The sequence below is a fragment of the Scatophagus argus genome, chromosome 12 (genome assembly GCF_020382885.2).
Source record: "Scatophagus argus isolate fScaArg1 chromosome 12, fScaArg1.pri, whole genome shotgun sequence".
In the NCBI taxonomy this organism is placed as follows: Eukaryota; Metazoa; Chordata; class Actinopteri; family Scatophagidae; genus Scatophagus; species Scatophagus argus.
This window is the reverse complement of record NC_058504.1, coordinates 20,694,683-20,714,564: the sequence shown is the minus strand read 5'-3', so window position 1 is coordinate 20,714,564 and position 19,882 is coordinate 20,694,683. Positions and strand designations below refer to the sequence as shown.

General features: G+C 38.8%; 1 protein-coding gene across 4 annotated transcripts in view; it reads left to right on the top strand.

Moving 5' to 3' along the window:
• The window catches only part of fstl5 (follistatin-like 5), a 148,589-nt gene that overhangs the window by 23,088 nt on the left and 105,619 nt on the right, over window positions 1-19,882 (top strand). For 2 of the 4 annotated variants that reach the window (XM_046406169.1, XM_046406171.1), the window contains exon 3: window positions 7,906-7,936. In XM_046406169.1, coding sequence (XP_046262125.1) covers window positions 7,906-7,936 — 31 coding nt within the window. Of the gene's footprint in view, window positions 1-7,902; window positions 7,937-19,882 lie in introns of all 4 variants that reach the window. The other 2 variants (XM_046406168.1, XM_046406170.1) reach the window with 1 other exon arrangement.

The following is a 19,882-nucleotide window of genomic DNA, read 5'->3' as shown; positions in this document are numbered from 1 at the left end:
GCAGAAGAGCAAAGATGGATCGATTAGAGCCAGACTGAAAAATAAATTGACTGTTTTGGCAGACTGGGACTTGAGGAAAGTGTTTAGTCAAGAGGCATTAGTCGGCTTGTGGTACTTCAGTACACATCTCCCATAAGCCCTCTCTCCAGTTCTGTTCACCAGTAAACACTTCTTTCCATCCAGTCCAAGAATAAAATTAGCAAAGACAATGAAGGCATAATTGATGTTTCCTTTTACTGCTAAATATTGTATTTAAGTTTTGTCTCAGTCAGTTTTGGTCAAGTTTGCCTGGGAACGAAAGTCAGACACACTGAGGTGGTTAGAAAAAGAAGGAGACAACTAGGGAGACAGAGGGAACAGATGGTCAGAGCGTCATTGGACTGTATCAGAGTTGAGTGAGGAGCTGGGAGCGATGCAAAGCTGTTGAATTCACACAATGGTCAAACACATTTTGACCTTCTGAACAAAATTTATTCAGACAGATGCTTTCTAAACACAAGAGCTTCGGATATCATCTATGCAGGAGTTCTCATTTCTAGCTGCAGCTACCTAGGAAACTGTGTTTGTGTTAAAGAAGTAAAGAGATTTAAACTTCAATACCCCAAAATCCTGTAATATGATCTCAGTAAACTGCAGCGATAGCACTTCTGCCAGGCTGGTATGCTTTATACCTAAAGGGAAGAGAGAGGCAAACGATCCAACGTTCACTCCTGCCTGAGAGGATTGTATTTCAGTCTTAAAGGACTAGATCACTGATTTTTTAAAGCCTTGTTTCTATGTACAGTGTGGCATTGCATCATTGTTTTGTCAATACAACAGCTCCAGAGCCTATACTTCAGTTTGATTCAGAGAATACTTTGAAATCTGGGAGATAAAATGTATCTTGCATTATCTACAGCAGGGGTGTCAAACTCAGTTGCACAGGGGGCCAAAACTCAAAGCACACCTTAGATCGCGGGCCGATCTAAAGTTAACACTTTAAACACATTTTTAAACATACAGAATCAAAAAAAGACAGGAATATCATTCCAAAATAAATAAAATAACTTAAAATCTCCTGTCAAAACAAGTAAAAATACGAACATGCTACAAAAAAAAACTTTCTCACAAGAATGTTTGTAATAAGCTGAAAAGACTTGCAAGACATTATTGCTTGAGTAAATGGCATGATCTCACAGAGGACTTATTATGGCTCAATTAAAGTAGTTGGAATATAGTTTTATATATTGCTAGTGAACTACAATATTTATTATCACCATCAGGCATAGTTTCATTAACTTTCTTTGTAAAGCGCAGGCCTGGTGTTTGTCACCATATGAGCAAGTAGCAGATCAGGAGATTTTGTGCCTGACTTATCAATGACATGTTACGGATAAACAGAAATAAGCAGAGGAAGAAAGCCAGCCATTCATTTTGTTTTCAGAAAAACACCACCAACACCAGTGTAAAAATGCCGTGAACACACCAACATGTGTCGGGTGATTGTACTGAAAGTGATGTTTGGTCGTCTCACGGCTGCTCTCCAGGCCATTCGGTGTCTCCTTGTTAGCTCACAGATCCGACGTCCTTGGGTTTGCGTGAACGTAGGAAATGAGAAAAAAAACTCACCCGATCGTTTATTTTACCGAAGCGATCATGTGAACGACTGTGGCAGTTAACGTCGGCACCATGTTTTAACTTGTTGAAACAAAACAACAGAACACAAGAGCAGTATCATGCAAGCAGCAGGCGTAAACACACTTTTCAGTTGCCTGAAAAGCCCACAATGCACTGCGGTTTTCCCACTCCGATACATCACTCTTTCGAGCCCGGGGCGGCACAGATGAGCGTGTCGTGACCGTTTTCCGACAGGAGGGAGCAGTGCGCTAATTGCGCAAGTAGAGACGTTGTTGTTGTGCTGAAAGTAATCGTAAAAGAGCAAGCTAGGCCAACAAAATCAACAGTCTCGCTTGTATAAGGCAACAGAGCTCGACTTGATTGACGCGGGAATGTTCCCAGGTAGCCAATAGTAAGGTAAGGCGGCAGTTGCGCTGCATTATGGGACCTGTAGTTCGTGTGTTATCAGCGCTTCATATTGGCGGGCCATAGGTCACAATAATAATAGATCTATATGAAATGAGCTCGCCGGGCCGGATGTGGCCTGCGGGCCTTGAGTTTGACACATGTGATCTACAGTGTCTAGGTTAGGAGGGATGCGTGCCCAGATAAAACTGGAGTTCTTTTACTTGTGAGGCTTGTTTAAACGCCAGTGTGAAAATCTTAGAACCACTTTGCAAACTGACCATGCTCAAATGGTTTTTTTTAAATGCCACTTTGCCCAAATTATGAAACAAACAGTACAAAAATAGCAATTTTTACTTAACTTTCTTACAATAGGTAGCAGGACTGGTTCATTGGGAGGTGCGTGGGGATGCGGGAGACACAGCTGCTGATCCTAAATCTGCATCTGTTTAGCCTGACACAAGGCATCAGGGGCAATGACAGTTGAAATAGTGTGAAAGTCGTGTTAATGTTCGCCTACCTTGTTTAAATATTGGCTAAAAGAGAAATGAAATGTAAACAGTTTGAATTTTCTGAGCGAATATTAAGTAAGAAATGATCAAGGAGCAAAAGTAGCCTATGAACTAAACTAACAGGTTAATTTCCTCCACTCACTACACCGCACCCACCTTTCTTAGTGAGAACCGGGTGACATGCTGTCTTTTCTCAAGAAAAGAAAAAGGAATGGTTACTTTTATTTGTACATTTAAATGAAACATTCTATTAATGATGAGAGCTCAATGATTTCCTGTTGAAAAAAAAAATGCTCTATTAATTTTTAAGGCCCCTGTCACTCACAGCGCCCCTTCCCCTGAGTGTATTATCTCTTGCTGAAACTAGCTAGTTTCGCTCTCTCTTTTTACTGCCCTGGTTTGGAACCAGAGTGACGTTAATAATTAAAGTAATGTATGTCCACATGTTGCGAGAATTTGACAAGACGCTACAAAAGTGATGTATGTGCTTTTCCACTGCAATGAAATTAATGTGCCAGGCGCTGTGATTACACTGCAGAGAAATGTCATTACAGCATCTGCATACCGTTACAATTCATCCTGTGAGAGGACAGAGGTAAACTCTGCTCATCTATCCGCCTGTCAAAAGAGGCCATGGAAAAGTACAGCCCTTTGGTGAAAAATGACCACATTGCAAGAACTTTTCCAAAATCTGTCAACAGCTTTTTTGTTGCTTAGAGAATTTTCTCTGCTGCAGCTGAATGAGCAGCATTAAAGAACAGTTGTTTCAAAATGAGATATGCACTGATTGTGGAAAAGCAGTAATAAGTTTCCGGATATCATTGACGCCTCACATGTTTAATTCTGTTTGTACTTTTTAAAGGACAGTAGGAAGTCAAAATCTCTAGCGTTTAAAAATGACAGCAATTGAATGTAAAAAAGAAATCTGGTTTGCATAACATTTTAATTAAATGCCTCCCACATTCATCATTAATAGAACGTGAAAGTACGAAAACAATTATAATTTTCCTGAACGACGTAATTGCATTAATTACCGCATTTGCACATTTTGAGAAATGTTCAGAACATCCTTTGAGCTTTCCGCCACACGCTGCGACACTCCAGTGGCCATGTTAATGCCATGCCTCCTTCTTTGCTTTGAAGGACAGTGTTTGACAAGGGTAACAGGATCGGATACGACCTTTATAAGCTTTCCTCACAAAGACTTCAATCACCAGGAGGCACTCGGCCATAAACAGCTGGTCACATGTTCCATAATTCCCTTGGTATTGTTTCAGAAATTCACTGTGAAATCCTCCACATGGGGTCAGGTATAGGACACAGAGCCTGGCCACCAGAATCTATCCTAATTATAATTGAGTATAATGGTAATAATACTCAAAGTCATTGTTAACTGTTGTCAAACTCATATTACAAAGAGAATATATCTTATGCAATTTTATTTGATTCAAGCACTTCCTTTTCACTGTAAGAGTGATTAAGAAATTCACTGTGCAATTTGTGAAATTTTTGGAATCTTGTTTTATTTGCTCTGACATCAAGCTGTTATGTCAGGACAAACAAAATGGAGGCAAGGACAACAGTGTGCAAAGCCACATTCATCCAGCACTGGCTTGGCCACATGGCAAATCTAGATTAACAGGGGATAAGCAGAGAAAGAGAGGGCGGGAGAGAGTGGGAGGGGGATGTGCAAATGAGACTGAGATAAAGATACAGGAAAAGGGAGAAATAGCAGAAATTAAACAAAATTAACAAGAAACAGCCTGATGTACTGTAGCTTCAGTCAGCAATGTTTGGCTCAGTGTTACAACTGTCAATGCTGTTTCCACCCTCCTCCTCCTCCTCAGCTGGTCAGTTTTAGCCCCAACCCCTGTCACTCATCTTGATGAGCTGCCTACTTTCAAATGGCAGCCAGCCTGAGGCTGAGGTAACCAGCTTGTGTGAAGTCTCCACAGGGGCTGAAAAAGCAGAAGCTGTATGGAGCCAATCTGCTATAACAATAACAAGATGTCAGTGTTCATGCCGGTGTTAACCTGGATTAGTCTATTCTGCTGCATGCTTATGTTTGCTGTGCTTTGGCTTGTTACTTATTTTACTACTTGTTACAGATATGGTGACTTTTTACAGTGTTAAAAAATATGTTGTTAAAAATATGAAAGGATCTGGACTGGTGTTGTCTTGTTGCCACGGGTAAAGAAGGTGGACAGTGTGCAATGTGCAACTACAGAATGAAAAACAGCATAGAAAGAAAAATGACTTTATATGAGCTACCAAAATATTTGTTTAGTTCATGCAGCATCCTGACTTCCATTCTGCCTCACGAAGACTTTGATGGGACATATTGCAAATGAATCCAGTTAGGACAAGATGTTCACGTTGTATGTTTTGCCAAACAGTCGATGTGTGTTTCATGTGAATCATATCAACATTTCTGCTTCATTTTACCATATTATGTTCAAACAAAGCCTTGGCAAGACAGCTGCTGAGCAAGAGACTGTTCAGTGCCACTTCAGCTGAGAAAATAGGTAATAATATTAGGTAATAAAACTGTAAAATAACCATTAGGACATTTGCAGCCCTCTTTGTGATAAAAAAGTGTCTTTTTACTTCAATTTAAAAAAAAATATATATATATATAGAGCCAGGTACAATGTTTTTCCAGAGACTTCTGCATCAGCACCTCTGCTTTCCCAAAGCCGCGGTCACTTTGAAGTGAATGAAGGAGCTGTGTTGTTTATCACCCAGCACTATCTGGCTGAACTAGGCCTGAAAGACAGATCCAGCCTTGCTGATAGGATGGTGTGCTGTGTATTCTACTCACTTGTCATACAGATATGTTGCAAATTGCAGTTATATGTTACAAACTGAAGTGTACTTGAAAGTTGACAATGTGGAGGAGTGAGGGATGAGAGATCTGAAGCAGGAAGGAGAGAGGAAAAGGAGGGTGGGGGCGGGGGGTGTTGAGAGATAAAACCAGAGAGGGAGATGTGGGCGGTCAACCAGCTAGCTGTGACTGGGGCAGATGAACCACAGGTTGTACAGCTGGGTGCTTCCTCGTCCCCAGAGTCTCAGAGCAGCAGAGACAGGCCTTCCAGTGGCCCTGGGGAAATCACTCTCTTCAAACAAATGAAGTGTGAACACTGTCTGCCATATGCAAATAAGGCTCATTTGATATCTTCCCTACCTGTAGTGCAATTCGAAATGTCACCTCCTCCAGAGAGTCGGGGGGATACGAAGAATGTCAGTGAGCCACAGGTGTTTTCAGTGATTTGGGCCTACTGGGTTGCTAGTCAACAATGTTTTTTAAAACATCAAGAGAGATGATGTGCAGGGACACCCTGCTACCAGGTCATATTGTTTAACTTAAATTTATTTTATAGTTTCATATCATCTCAAGTTTTAACTCAACACCATAAGCTGAGTAAGTATAACTAGTGCTTTTACACCTGAGGAGATATCACCAGGCATTAAAGTCATCCACTTATTTCGGAGCATATGCAACGACGACTGACCTTTGTACTCCAAAATGTAAAGTGGAAAAAATTACGAGCTGATAAAATAAAAAAACAATTCATGAATCGCTCAATTCATTTATCAATCAAAACTTCTAAGAATTAGCTTTTCGTCTTCTCATTTCTTTCTCTGTGCTGCATCTTTGTGTTTTGGACTGTCGATCAGAAAAATGTGCTTTAGGAAGACGGCACGTGGAGGTGTTTCACTATTTTCTGACATTTTATTGTCTGATCAATCAATTGATCGAAAAGGTTATTGAGAGTGTAATTAATTAAATAATTGTTAGTTGCAACCCATATTCTAAAAATGCTATTTATGATAAGTGTTTTTTGAGGCAGTTGTGTTTCTATGAGTATGAACTTTTGCTTGTGATGACTTAGTCTGAGTAATTATAACTGACATGGTAGTATTTTATTGTAAACATCAACAGTTGTATTAAACAGCAGCAGGAAGTCTCTAAGCCCAACTTAAGACTTGTTAAAAGTATGTTATTGCTTATGTGGGCACTCTGTCTTCTGGGTCTCATTAGCAGTAGCGGGAGTTATTAATGCAAGTGTGCAGACTCAGTGCAATATTACTGAAAGTATTGCAATGGCAATATAGAGAAAATGTCACAGATAATAGTGCACAATGACACAGAATGTAGTAATAAAAAATATAAGTTGAGCTGAAATATTCTTGCATTCAAATTAATTTTTAACTGGGGAGATCCCTTGGATACAATTATCCGTATAGCCTATATGTAAAATACTGTATTCAATAGTCTGCTAATTTAGTTAGATTCAATTGAACATATTCATCAACATAATGTACAACATTTTCACTGCAAGCTCAGGAGTTGGACAGTCTTCTATTTTCAGTTGGCCGTCAGGGACCACTGTTCATTATTGACTGTAGACCTGTTGCATAATGCATCTCCTTCATAACACCACAGAGCCCGAGCTGGTAGAAAGAGACTCTGGATTTTCTGTACAAGAACGAGAAGGATGAGCTATGCAGATTTCACTGTAGAGAAATCAAATATTTATGCCTTTCCTATTCATGGTTTTGTGGGGAGCAGCTGCACGCCGAGAATAGTAGTCCTGATAACAGCGTTTTCTACTGTGCATCCTCTAAATACAGCAGATTTTATAGTGCACCCTCTCAAGGGGTCACGATTATTTGCTCTTCTTTAAATTTATTTGAGCGACTCTCTTTCTTATTTATTTATTTATTTATTTTTGTCAAATACGGGGAAATATGGGGAAAATTTTGAACTGCTACTTTGCTCAAGTGATAAAGGGTTCAGGATATATTAATGAAACTGACCTGACTTAAAAAAAGTCCTGCAAGATTCCTGAAAGGAAAATACAGACATCTGATCTTAGAAAGAGAAGGATACAATTACTAATTTGAAAAGAAGGAGAAAAGTAAAAAATAATGATTATGACAGCATGCAGCTAAAATAACACAATATGAGCAAGAAGAAAAGAGAAGAAAAACTAGAATATTCTTAGAGGATGTGGCTATGGTAACCAGCTGAAAGGTTTATCGTTCTGCTTGAAGAGAGGCAAATGACCACTTCACTTAATGGCACATTAATGTCGGACTTATCAATGCATCATTAATTGCCACTCAAAAATCGTGTCTGGCAAGTTCTCACAGTCCGAGTGAAATCATACAGCTTCATGCGTGCACTGACTTATGATCTCAATTAAACACTCCATTTTCAAAGTGAGTTGATTACGAATCAGGTGTTCTACAGAATACAGTTTTGACAATACAAGGTTCAAGAACTTAACTTGTCCACCTAAATAAAAACAGGTTTCTGTACATGTCGTTGAAACTTTGATCTGGTGGTTTATTATAACTCTTCTCCTTTTTCTCTTTGTTCCAGCAGGATGGGATCCCTGAGAGTTTGAAGATAAAGGGTGAGTTTTCGTTTCTCATTCCTACCTTTTCCGTCCCCTCTCATGAAATGCAATGTACACAACCTGTCCGATGAAGGCCACAGTACGGCTCACGCACATCTGTTGTGGGATCTTTCGGACTGCTCATGGTGTAAAGGATTTATGTATTGTATTTTTTTAATAGAAAGAAACACCAGATTCAGAAGGAACACAGCACTCTATGGTCTGCTTTTTCAAGCAGTTGGTTTGACTCAACATGAAGATGCCGCGAGATAATTGCAACAGCCACGTTGTGGTGGAGACATTTGCTGTGGTGTTCTGCTCTGTTTTTCACTTGACCTGGTTCTTGTTTGGATAGCGGTGAGTTTCTCACTGTGAAAATCACCAGCCACTGATGCATGTGTCCAAAAGGTAGAAATACATATTGTTTCACACCAGAGTAAAGTGTTGTAGTGCTGTAACATCTATGAGTCATGAGCGAGCTTGAACAGACGTTGGGAAACAATGTTGTGGTTCGAGTCACCTAAAGCCTCATCATCAATATGGTATCTTACAGGAAAACGTTTCATCATTGTGTGTGTAAATAGCGGTAGAAGATGTGTCAGCTTCAGTGTGGGCAGTGGTCCACAGGGGTATGCAGTATGCACAGTATGCCCTCTTTTGCTATGTCATATTTTATATTATTTTATATTGGCTGCAGTTTTGGGCAACATCCCTTAGTGTGAAGTCTGAAATATAGATTTGAGTGTAGCCTTTGTGCTTTGGAGCATCCTTGTGAACGTCTCTGCCCCTGCATCAGTAGGTAGTTATTGTTCCGCTGCAATTTCATTTCCTGCAGCCTGGTTTGATGAAGTTTTGTGTAATGGACAAAATAACTGAAGGTGCTCACAAGGTGCTTAATGCATGAAAAGTGAATGAATTATATTTCCCCATACAAGCTATTTGAAAAGTTTAAGGTGGAATTCTGGATGATGGATTTACCTTTTAATACCAAAAAGAGCAGTTCAGCTCTCAGCCCTAACAAACACGTTTTGTACGCTTGTCAATGTTTTAAACATTTATTTGAGTTATGGTCGTGAGACTTTCTCTGGGCTTACATCCTCCTACCCTCCTCCACAGTGAGATACACAGCTTTTAAATAACCACCTTCTTCTATCAAATACAAACAAATGTGCTGAATTCCTTAAGTCCCAATAAATATGACTGGTGGATATAAGAAACCTAATTTTAAAATGACTAATGAAACTGCTGTTCAGTAAATCAGTGTTATGTTTTTTACAGATTCTATTCCTGTACTACTAATAAATTAATCTGCCAATTTGTTATCTTAATTAATTGGGTAGATATATTTAAGTTTAGTGTTATTATTTTGTTCAACTAACAGTCCAGATTTGAAAAGTTTACAATTATAGATGACCAAGATAACACTATCACATAATTTGAGACGAGGTAATCTGTGAACTCTTGCTTGAAAATGCATTTCCAACTTACATCTTCTGTAAATGTCTCTATCAATGCTGGTTCTTGTGGCTTTTCTCGATTTTATATCCTTGCAGTTGAACTTTCAACTTTGGATTGACAAATAATACAATTTCAAAATGCTGGGAAGTTGTGAGGAGTTTCACTATTTATTCAAATTTTATAATCATCACTTTAAAAATAATAACCTGTAGTTACAGCTGTATTAGGCACCATTATACCCAAGCATTTAGTGTGGCACAGGGCGATGTGGTTGCATTAATGCGCTATGGTCCTCTTGCTGTTTGATAGATGCATCTCCTCCGTCAACCTGTCACCTTTCTAATGTCTTCTCTGTCTCCTTTAAACAATGTCAATGTCAGGCAAAAGGTGGTCCTGCTGCCCAACATGTCTGCCACTAAGTGTTTGAAAGGGCCACTAAATGGACGTCTCCCCATTTTTCTTCACCGGGGAAGGTCGAAGCAGTAATTGTAGAGGGTGCATTACCATAAAGGGCGGCCCCAGCTGTCTGCTGTGATTCACTTTAATGCGCCATGTTCTGTAAGCCGAGAGGGGAGATCTCACTTTGGCTAGTTTTCAGCAAACTCATTTCCAGCCCTGATAACAAGAAGGCAAGTGAACTGTAGAGAAAATCATAAATAATTCAAGCATCACCCCGTACATTGGAGGCTTCTCATTATTACACAACTGAGGTCAATTTAGCCTTAAAACTTCAATTTTACAAGCTACGTCACCAGCTACGTTCTGAACGGACATCGAACAAACCGAAATGAGTGGAGACAGCAGCTGAACAGAGGACAGTGATCCAGTTAATATTCACAAAAAGGTGAAGTACTGGTAGAGAGCAGGCTGATTTAAAACTCCTGCAGCACACTCTCATTATTGTTCAGTTCCTAAAATTCGAAATCACCCGATTGTTTGTTTTATTTTAGATGGATGAATTCCCTCTCACTCTTGCTCTGTAGTCATACATATTGTACATACTTGAATGTGTTCAATTGCCTGAAGCTGTAATACGGCTTGCCCTGTGATAGACTGGGAATCTGTCCAGGGAGTACCCTCCCCAATCTGTGTCGCAACGCTGAACAGGATGAGCAGTTTAGAAAATGGATGTGTGCACATTATATTCTTACATTTAGTGTGGATGAGAAAACAAAAAAAATAAAAATGAATGAAATAAAATAAAATAAAAATAATTACAGATCGAGGGAATGCACTGCCCTATAAACTCTAACTGAATGTCAACACAGAAGAGACAAAGACAGAAAAATGCCAGCCATTTTCCAGGATGCTCTATAATTGGACTCCCAGAATGTGTTAGGGCCACACTACCCCAGCTTGTTATGCAGGCTGCAGCAAGTCCTTGGGCTGTCGGTGAAATGCAATTTTATGGAATAAATAGACTGATTTTGCCATATAAAATACCTGATGGAACTTTTATTTACTTATTTATTTGTCTTACATCTAATTTGTTGTGCAAGGTTTGTGTATATGTGTACAAGTATGACTTTTGTGATGTTGTGATGACATGCCTCATGATTGCACTGCACACCAGTTCCCTCACAGGGACAAATAAGTATCTTATCTATCAGTCTTACCTTCCTCATTACATGTAAAAAGCAGCAGTGGTGGCAGTGCTGTTATGAGTAATGACTTGTGGTAGCACAGTGTGCAAACGAGAGACTTTAACATTAATGCTGGTGCTAACAGACCTTGTCCCAAATTCCTGTTATTTCAACAATTGACACAATTTGTTCATGTACCAAGTTAAAGTAATAATCTCAGAGATTTTCATTCCATTTTCATTTTTTTGCAGAATTACAAATCAGGCAGTGACAGTCCCATAAAAAAAGCTCTATTAATTTACTGCTAATGCAAACCTACTGCTGCAGCTTCACACTAAAAGCTTTTACCTCGCATTGCTTAAGCTGTCTTTTATTATGAAATAGTCACAGGAAATGCTATGTGGGCTTGCCACTATATCAAAAGTGCATCTTCTCAATGAGACATCAGTCATTTTCTGCATTTTTTGACAGTGGATCTGTTTGAAATATGGTGGGGTTAATGGAACAAGAAAGGAGCAGCCACAGTGAGCTGTTGGATGAAGAGCTGCAGGCGACAGACTGCACACCTCCAACTCCTTTCATTGTGTCCTGCTGTTGGCAAGCTCATGCCGTGTGCAGCATAAAATCAGATCACGGCTGCTCACAGAACGATGAGAAAAGGACAATTTTAGTGTGACTTTTTATTAGCTTGACAGTAGTAGCAACTCCAGACAAGCTCAGATTCAAATTTTTGCTGTTGTTTTTTTAATAAATTAATGATTTTTACTGCGATCTTTTCAGGCATAGTGGGGGGAGTGGGGAAACACTAGAAACAGCACGATGTCCATATCATGAGACACTCTCCATCATCTTGGACAGATGGACCACACCTAAATACTACTTCACTTCCATAAATCATGTAATTGTGACAGAAAAGTGTAGCTGGGTGGTCAGTGAGATTTTCAGTGCATGGCAACAACAGTTACAAACAACCACACATGACACGTGTGAGTTATTCCTCTTCTTCCTTCTTCGTTTTCTTTTGCTTCACAACGAGAATAACAACATTGTTATGTTTTTAACATCAGTGGAAACTACTTATATGTTTCGTGAGAAAGGCTTGAATGCTTTAGTGCAATTATTTGTATTAACTTGACTTTAACAGCTTATAACAACTGTAGATTAATGATTTTAATTTATTATTTGACTTTAGTGACTCTGCAGGTGGTTTTTCTCGAGACTACCAGATGCACCAAATGCACAACTTGATGAAGTTTACAAAGCGAGAAAAGCCAAAGATTTGTGGAAGTCGTGGTTCATCGTAAAGTTTCTCTTTGCACAAGTTTGTCAACCAGTTTGTCAACCAGAATGTTCTGCTCTGATTTCTCTTTTTCTCATTTATACTTTCATGTTCCCCTGTCCTTTACATGTACAAATGCCCTGGAGGTATGATGAGAAAGTATTTAGCATTTAAATCAATTTTCTTATGACCGGAGGATGTGTGTTGACGTATGTAGGTGCACTGAGTAACTACGTGAAGAACAGACTTCTTCATGCACATGAATATGGCCACTGAAGAAAGATTTCCCCACAGATACAGTGTAATATCAGCCTATTTCCATTAGTATGGTGCAACCTTTCAGGTTTGAACTCTGCACAAGAGCAAACATCTTGTTTTGTTGCCTGGCACCAGTGTTTATGTTCCTCTAATCTGTTGTCTCCCATTCTTTCATATACTGACATAATATGTTAATTTGTATGCATAGCAGCTGCCTTACCCCCCCCCCCCCCCCCCCCCCAGACGCAAGCACATAGCAGAAGTACATCTGAATAATTCAGAAGCTGCAAACACCAAGCTCTAAATTGTATATTAATTCTAAAATTACACACCACCCCCTGGGCCTGGGTTACAGTTTTAATAACTCTTCACAGGCGTGTAGTGAGAAGCAGCAAATGCTGCCTTGCACTGCACTTTTCTCAGACAGAATTATTGGAAGAATCCCTGTTTTTCCATCTAACCTTTCACTGGTTTGCCTCAATTTAATTTGTAATACCTTTCATACAGTAAGTTTTAATCAAGTTAATGTAGTGTCATGGAATGTGTAGTCTTTTCCTGGGAAGGATGAGAAAAGATGGTTTTAGAGACTGTGGGACTACACTGCACCATCTGCTTATGGGCACCACTGACAGGCTTAGATGAGCCGCCATGTTAAAAACCAGAAGAAGAAGGAAAAAAAAAGATTTTTGTTTTGAATTCCCACAGAACTTTCTGGTTAGCTTTCTGGTTAGGATGTTTTGAACTACATGTTCTCATGTTCAGTTTTAATTTAATAGTTTCATATCTTTTTTTGCGAATCAGCTTAAAAAGGCTCACCCACATCATAAAACAAACAAACAAACACATTCAATAATTCAAAAGAAAACCCTGGTGTTTTGGATACTGGTTCAGTGGTTTGGCTTACTGACATATAGTATCTTAAAATTATTGATGATGTTATTAGATACACAGATGCATTTCTCCTGTGACAAAATACACCTGTCAAACTGTCCTAATTTCATGCCACGTAATGCTTTCTTCTGGGTTTTGAGGAAAGTCTCCTCGGAGTTGTCAGCTTGTATCTTAAATTAGCTTGATTTTTTGAATAGTGTGATGTAGTGCACAGTAGTTTTCCACTGTACCTGCTCATTAACTGCACTCACCTGGTGTCCCGCAGGTGTAAGTCAGTCCCTAATTAAATGACTAGAATCTAAACCAGCAGGACTCTGCATCTTGTGAACCATAATTTGAATGGCTCAAATGCTTCCTGCCTGAGCACAGATTTCTAATGAGCTACAATCTGTGAGAAATTATTGTTCAAATAGTGTTTTTTTAAATGCCGATTAAATTGGATGTTTCTGCTGCTCTCACCCCTGGATACACATTTTTAACAGCAAGTTAGTTGCCTTTGCTCTTTGGCTAAAAAAATAGAATAAAATCTTCTTCAGCAACAGAATGGTGCATCTGCTTGAGTAGTTTGGAGCTGCTCCCCTTAAGATTAATGGAAGACTGATTTTATGAACTCATGCAACATCTAAAACACTGCAGTCCCATTCTGTTGTAGGAAATTCACTGTTATCTCCAGTGCCTGCTTCATGAGGTGCCATCATTTCTTTTCATTCTCCTGGTTTTATTCTAGAGATTCAGAATCCCAATTATTCAAAAGCTTGAGATCACAGCAGTCTGGGTCCTAGCTTTGAGAGTGAGTTATCACTGGCTGGCTGATTGACTATCCTAAGCCTTAACAATAATGTTTGTGAGTCATGCAGTAGTAAACTCTTATGGCATGCAATTTATTTTCAGGCCTTTGAAATGCTTAATGAACTTGCAAAGAATGTTAAACTGCTTTTTTGAAAATAATAACACACACAAGGGTAAAAAAAAAGAGAGTGATAGGTGTCATGGTGACCATCAGTACTGCCAAAGGAAGCATAACGTGCTGCGCACTTAGTAAGATCAACAGTATTACCATCAACACTCATCTTCAGTGTATAATGACTCCCAGGATGTTGATACCCATAATTTTTGGCAAACCATCTCGTGAATATGTAGAATTAAATGGAGTGAGACGAATCTAATTGAGATTCATCAATAATTCTAAGTGATCTGCATGATCCCATGGTACTTACAGTGGATAATGATGAAGGCTTGGCAATAGAAGTGCTTTTTTTTTCCATCTGAAGGTCAACACAGTGATCATAGGAAGGAACATTATCTTGAAGAACAGTTTCTGCTCTCTGCCAGGATTAACTTTAATATACTTTTTATCTGAACGGCAGGGGTGCATCAATGTCCTAACATGAAAGAACTCTACACATGTGAGCGATCCACTCATTCCATTCACGTATAACTATTTCATTATTTCCTGCTGTCCAAAATGAAAGTTAAGTTTCATGGCTACAAGTGCAAGGATGAAAAAGATTTCTCAGAAGTCTTCATCCAACTTCCTCACAGAACTTGACATTAATCGCCTGACAGCAATGACAGTAGCTTTAATATCTAAGGCAGCATTTGGGGTAAATTTTGGAAGCATGAATGAGTGAAAACAACTAAGGTCTTAATGTCTCTACCTGAGACAGATTCCAGATTATCTTTCAAAGCTCCCTTTTTTTCCCATTGTTAGTATCACTGTTTGCATGTAGGGGTTCATCTTATCGCTGTAGTTTGAGGGGTGGCCGGTGGGACGGGGGAGACACAGTTGCAATTTTTCCGTTTTTGAGCTGAAATCTTAGATGATCTTTTGTCTGTTTCATGATGGTAAAATATATATATATATATATATATATATATATATATATATATATATATATTTACTGTTGTTTTTTGTCAACATGAGAAGAATGTGCTTTAACCCCTACTGCATTCAGTTTATCTCCTATTTTTTGTGACAATGGATCCCCTTTTTCCCTCTAAAAAATCCCCCTTTTGAGTTTAAACAGTATAACCCTCAGAAGGCTAACAAAAGCCTTGATCTCCCTCTTTAGCTTTTCAATCGGGGGAAAGCACCAGACAAAACACCATGACAGTTTCATTACAGAATCAAATATCTATCACTCTGAGGGAAAAAATGACTGTTACTCTTATTTGATAGCAGGGCAGAACAAAGTTGTGATTATGAAGTAGCTTTGATCTTATATTGTAAATTATTAGTTGTTTAGGAATGCCACTTGCAAAAAGCAAGCACATCAAGAATTAGATGATAGGTATAAATTTAGGGGCGTGCTAAATCGATTTATTTTCTGTTTACATTTCTGAGAGACTCTCTTCTGAAAATACCTTATCCTTGTGTGGTCCTTAACCATAGAAATATTTGATCCAGGGACGGAAAATCACAGCCATTATGAACAAAGATGTCATTAGAAAACTAAACCTATTCAATACGCACACAAAAGACACTATATAGACTAAAGTATCGGGACATACCTCTTTATTATTGAATTCAGATGTGATATGGGGCTGTTTTTTTCAGGGATTAGGCCCCTTACTTCCAGTGAAGGGAAATCTTAATGCTTCAGCATACCAAGACATTTTGGACAATGCTGTGCTTCCAACTTTGTGGCAACAGTTTGTAGAAGACCTTTATCTAATCCAGCATGACTGTGTTCCAGTGCACAAAGCAAAGCTCCATAAAGACATGGCTGGATGAGTTTGGTGTGGAAGATCTTGACTGGCCCACACAGAACCCTGATCTCAACCCCATCCAACACCTTTGGAATGAACTGGAACAGAGAGTGTGAGTCAGGCCTTTTGGTGCAACATCAGTGTCTGACCTCACAAATGCTTTACTGCATGGAATAGATGAATGGGCAAAAATCCTCAAAATCTTGTGGAAAGCCTTTCCAGAGGAGTGGAAGCTGCTACAGCTGCAAAGCTGTCTAGGTATTTAGAATGCAATGTCACAGAAGTCCTTGTTGGTGTAATAGTCACATGTCCAAATACTTTTGTCTATACAGTGTATGTATACAGAGCAGTTGGCTCCTTCCTGAAATAAATGTTGCCCTAAAGTCTACATCCTTGTTGTTAAATAACCTTAAACTCACACTTAGCTGAATTAGTGGAAAAAGATGAGGCGATTCACACCCAAAAGCATTTCATTGGTCCGCTATTTTTACTTGAATCTAATTCTGGTTTAAATCAAAGACCTACATTTTCTTATTCCTCCAAACCAACCTAAGAAAATCTTTATACCTATTATTGGTTAAAGTGTTCATGCTTTGTGAGTGATTCCTTATCTATGTATCTTAATATTTGATCCTTAAAAATACACACAGTGGTTCACATCCACACAGTCATCTCAAAACCACTGCCACAAAAGAGGAAGCCAACACAAAACATCAGATAAGGAAAGAACCAACCGGACAGCTCACTGTAATGTGAAGTAGTAATGGAGTAGTGTGGTGTGCTTACAATTAGTCTGCGATGTCTGATAGATGGGGTTGTTGGTGGAAGCGCTCTCAGTGCTGCATCCTGATGTGGACGGAATGAGAGAGGAGCAGAGCCCACGTTCAGTCATTAGGCGAGGGAATGAAATGGGACGGAAAGTTGCCAAGTGGATGCCAGGTGCTCTCATATTCACTCTGCAGCACATGCACTCAGCCAGGGACCAGCACATATGCAAACTGTAAAAGGGTGGAAGCAGCACATTTCTTTTAGTCTTTTTACTGCAGTTGAGTACATTTTTGTATTCTTTTTTTTTTTTGATAACGACTCAAGTATCTCACGTGACTGCGTTTCACATCATATCCATTACAGAGTAAGTAGTGTAACCTGTGTGTACCCACTGCAAAAACTGAATATGTGTAGATGTTATAGCATCTGCCGAGGCACATGTAAGTGGTGAGTTCACTTCCTTTATGACACTGTGTTGTAAAACCTGAAAGGAAAAAGTAACAAGTATAGTAACTCAGTAAAAAGCAGATACGGTAGAGCAATAGATATGCAGGGTAGATTTTATCCCATTAGCTGGTGTCTCGCCCACATTGTGTTTTCTACAGCTTAAAGGCAATAGAATATAGCTAAGCAAGTGGTTATACAGAATTAGAGGGTTGAGTGGTAACAGATTACATGTCATCGGACTACATAATCAGATTAGGAAAAATAAGCATCTATCTAAACAGCCCATATTATCCTTGAAAAAATGTGTAACATAGCAAACATTGCCGATAATTACTTGATTACATGTTTGATTAAATCTTTAAAATACGGTCACTTTAAAATTATGAAACTTGTTGTCATAAATATGAGTATGCGAAATATGCTTCACTGCATGTCAAAGTAAATTACTATTCCAAATTGCCAGTTTTGTTAATTGTGACTTTATATTTGTTTTTGTTTTGTAATGACAGCAGTTATATTGCTTTGTATTTACACTGTAGCTTTGTCCCATTTTGTCCCATTTTTCTGTAAGGGCGTAATCTCTGTTTGTTATACTAGGTCTACAGTAAGTTTTTGCATTGGGATAAGGAAAGCGAAAAACAGAGCAAAAATAACACTGCACATGCACACACCTTGCTCAGCACAGCTACAAATTTACATTTTCAGCATATTTCAACCAGACATGCAGTTAGTATAAATAGAAAAATACCATAATACAGCTTAAAAAATCACAGTTGAGAGAGTAATGGGCACATTGATGTTCCAGAAAAAAAGTGCTGACACATATAATAGACCCTTTTTTTATACATCCAAAACTGTGGGGAAAACAAGGATTTGATGTTTTTATTCATCTCCCTTGTGGATCAGTGTCATAGAAGCCTGATCACTCAACTGTGATTCATTGTATTACTACAAGAAAATATATAAAAAAGTCCATAGTGGGTAGGGGGTATTTTTAATAGGCACTGCAGAAGACAGCCAGAGTGTGGCTAATAATACCTTTGTGAACCACTGACAAGCTGGAGAATACCCCGCATGCAGTTTATTTATCTAGTTTTAATTTTTATTTACACTATGTTAATTTTATTAATAAAATGTTACCTTTTTACAACTCAGCTGTGTTTGTAGAAACCTACATGATGGATGTCCATTAGTAAACACCCCTTTGTCCTATCACACCTGCATGGAAAATGTTCTCGTCTTGTATAAACATCACAATTTTCCTCTTGCTGTACCTATCCTTTCTGTTGAGATGATCTGAAGAACACAGGAGAATGTTTTGCTGATACTCCTGTCAGCATGTTTAGACTTTGACCGTCTGATTTTTTTACAGTGGCCGCTTTAACTGAAATTGCATTTCACTGTTCAGTCATCTTGTCCACCAGTTAAACGTCTTAACTGTGAATGCAAATGCTGTCTCTCTACCATGAGTGTTACATTTTTTATAGTTAGAAAGCAAACTGGCAGTGTTTCAGATCGGCAGTTTGCAGAGGTCAGTTTTCGTTAAAAGAAATTGGCCTTTCCCTTTATTAATGATACTAAGACTTTGTCCTCTGTTCACGTGCAGTTAACTTCATGAAGAAAAACAAAAATGGCAGAATCAGCAGTGCTAGTCAACTTAGGAGAAAAACTGTGCAACCACATAATATGAAACCAGCTCTAAAATAGCACATGTTTATTGCATTGTGAGTTAATATTGATTAAAAACACATGAACTTACTAGATATCAAGCACGAAATGAAACTTTTATTTTTAGAACTCGTACTTTGCATTTCGAAGGAAGGACTATGGACTCATTGAGGTGGAAGGGAAGTCATAAATGTTTTAAACATAGTGGGTTCTTCAGCTCCAAGGGGGGTTGAAAAAGCTCTTATGCCTCAAATAGCTTCTCATAAAATGTTCACGAGTTGTTTATGCCACCAGGAGTAAAAGTGTTGCCACAGTGTGGCAATTAGCATACGTCGAAGGTAGGAGAGGGAGTACATTTCAGCAGGTGATAACACAGCACCTCTGTAACGCTGCTGATGGATGCAGGTCTTTCAGCAGGTCTACACCTTGGAGGCTAACAGAAGAGAGTGTTTGACTTGGCAAGGAGTTGAAAATAACTAAGCTAAAACTAACTGCCTCTCTGACACTCATTATCACCAGACAGCAGTTTTTAACCAAATGATCATTGCCAAAAATACTTCTAGTGCAGTTGTTGAATATATCTGCTCATTTCAAAACAGGGGGGGCTTTCTAAATTGACAGCTGAGTGTGAAAAAGTGATAATTATGCATATTTACACATGCATGTGTAATTAAGTGAAGCTGAACTTTCCATTAGACACAGGAACCGTATAGTTTTAAATGTGGGAGCTGAGTAAACTATCAAGTAGTTTCACAAAGTAAAATGTGGAAGTCAGAAAGATTTCTTCAAGCTTAATTTTACTTTCAGTGCGCATCCTTTTGGCGGTGCAGCTTTTTGGGTACGATATTGAATTGACAGCCGAAAGACAAATCATACAGTTAAAACATAACAAAATGTATTGTT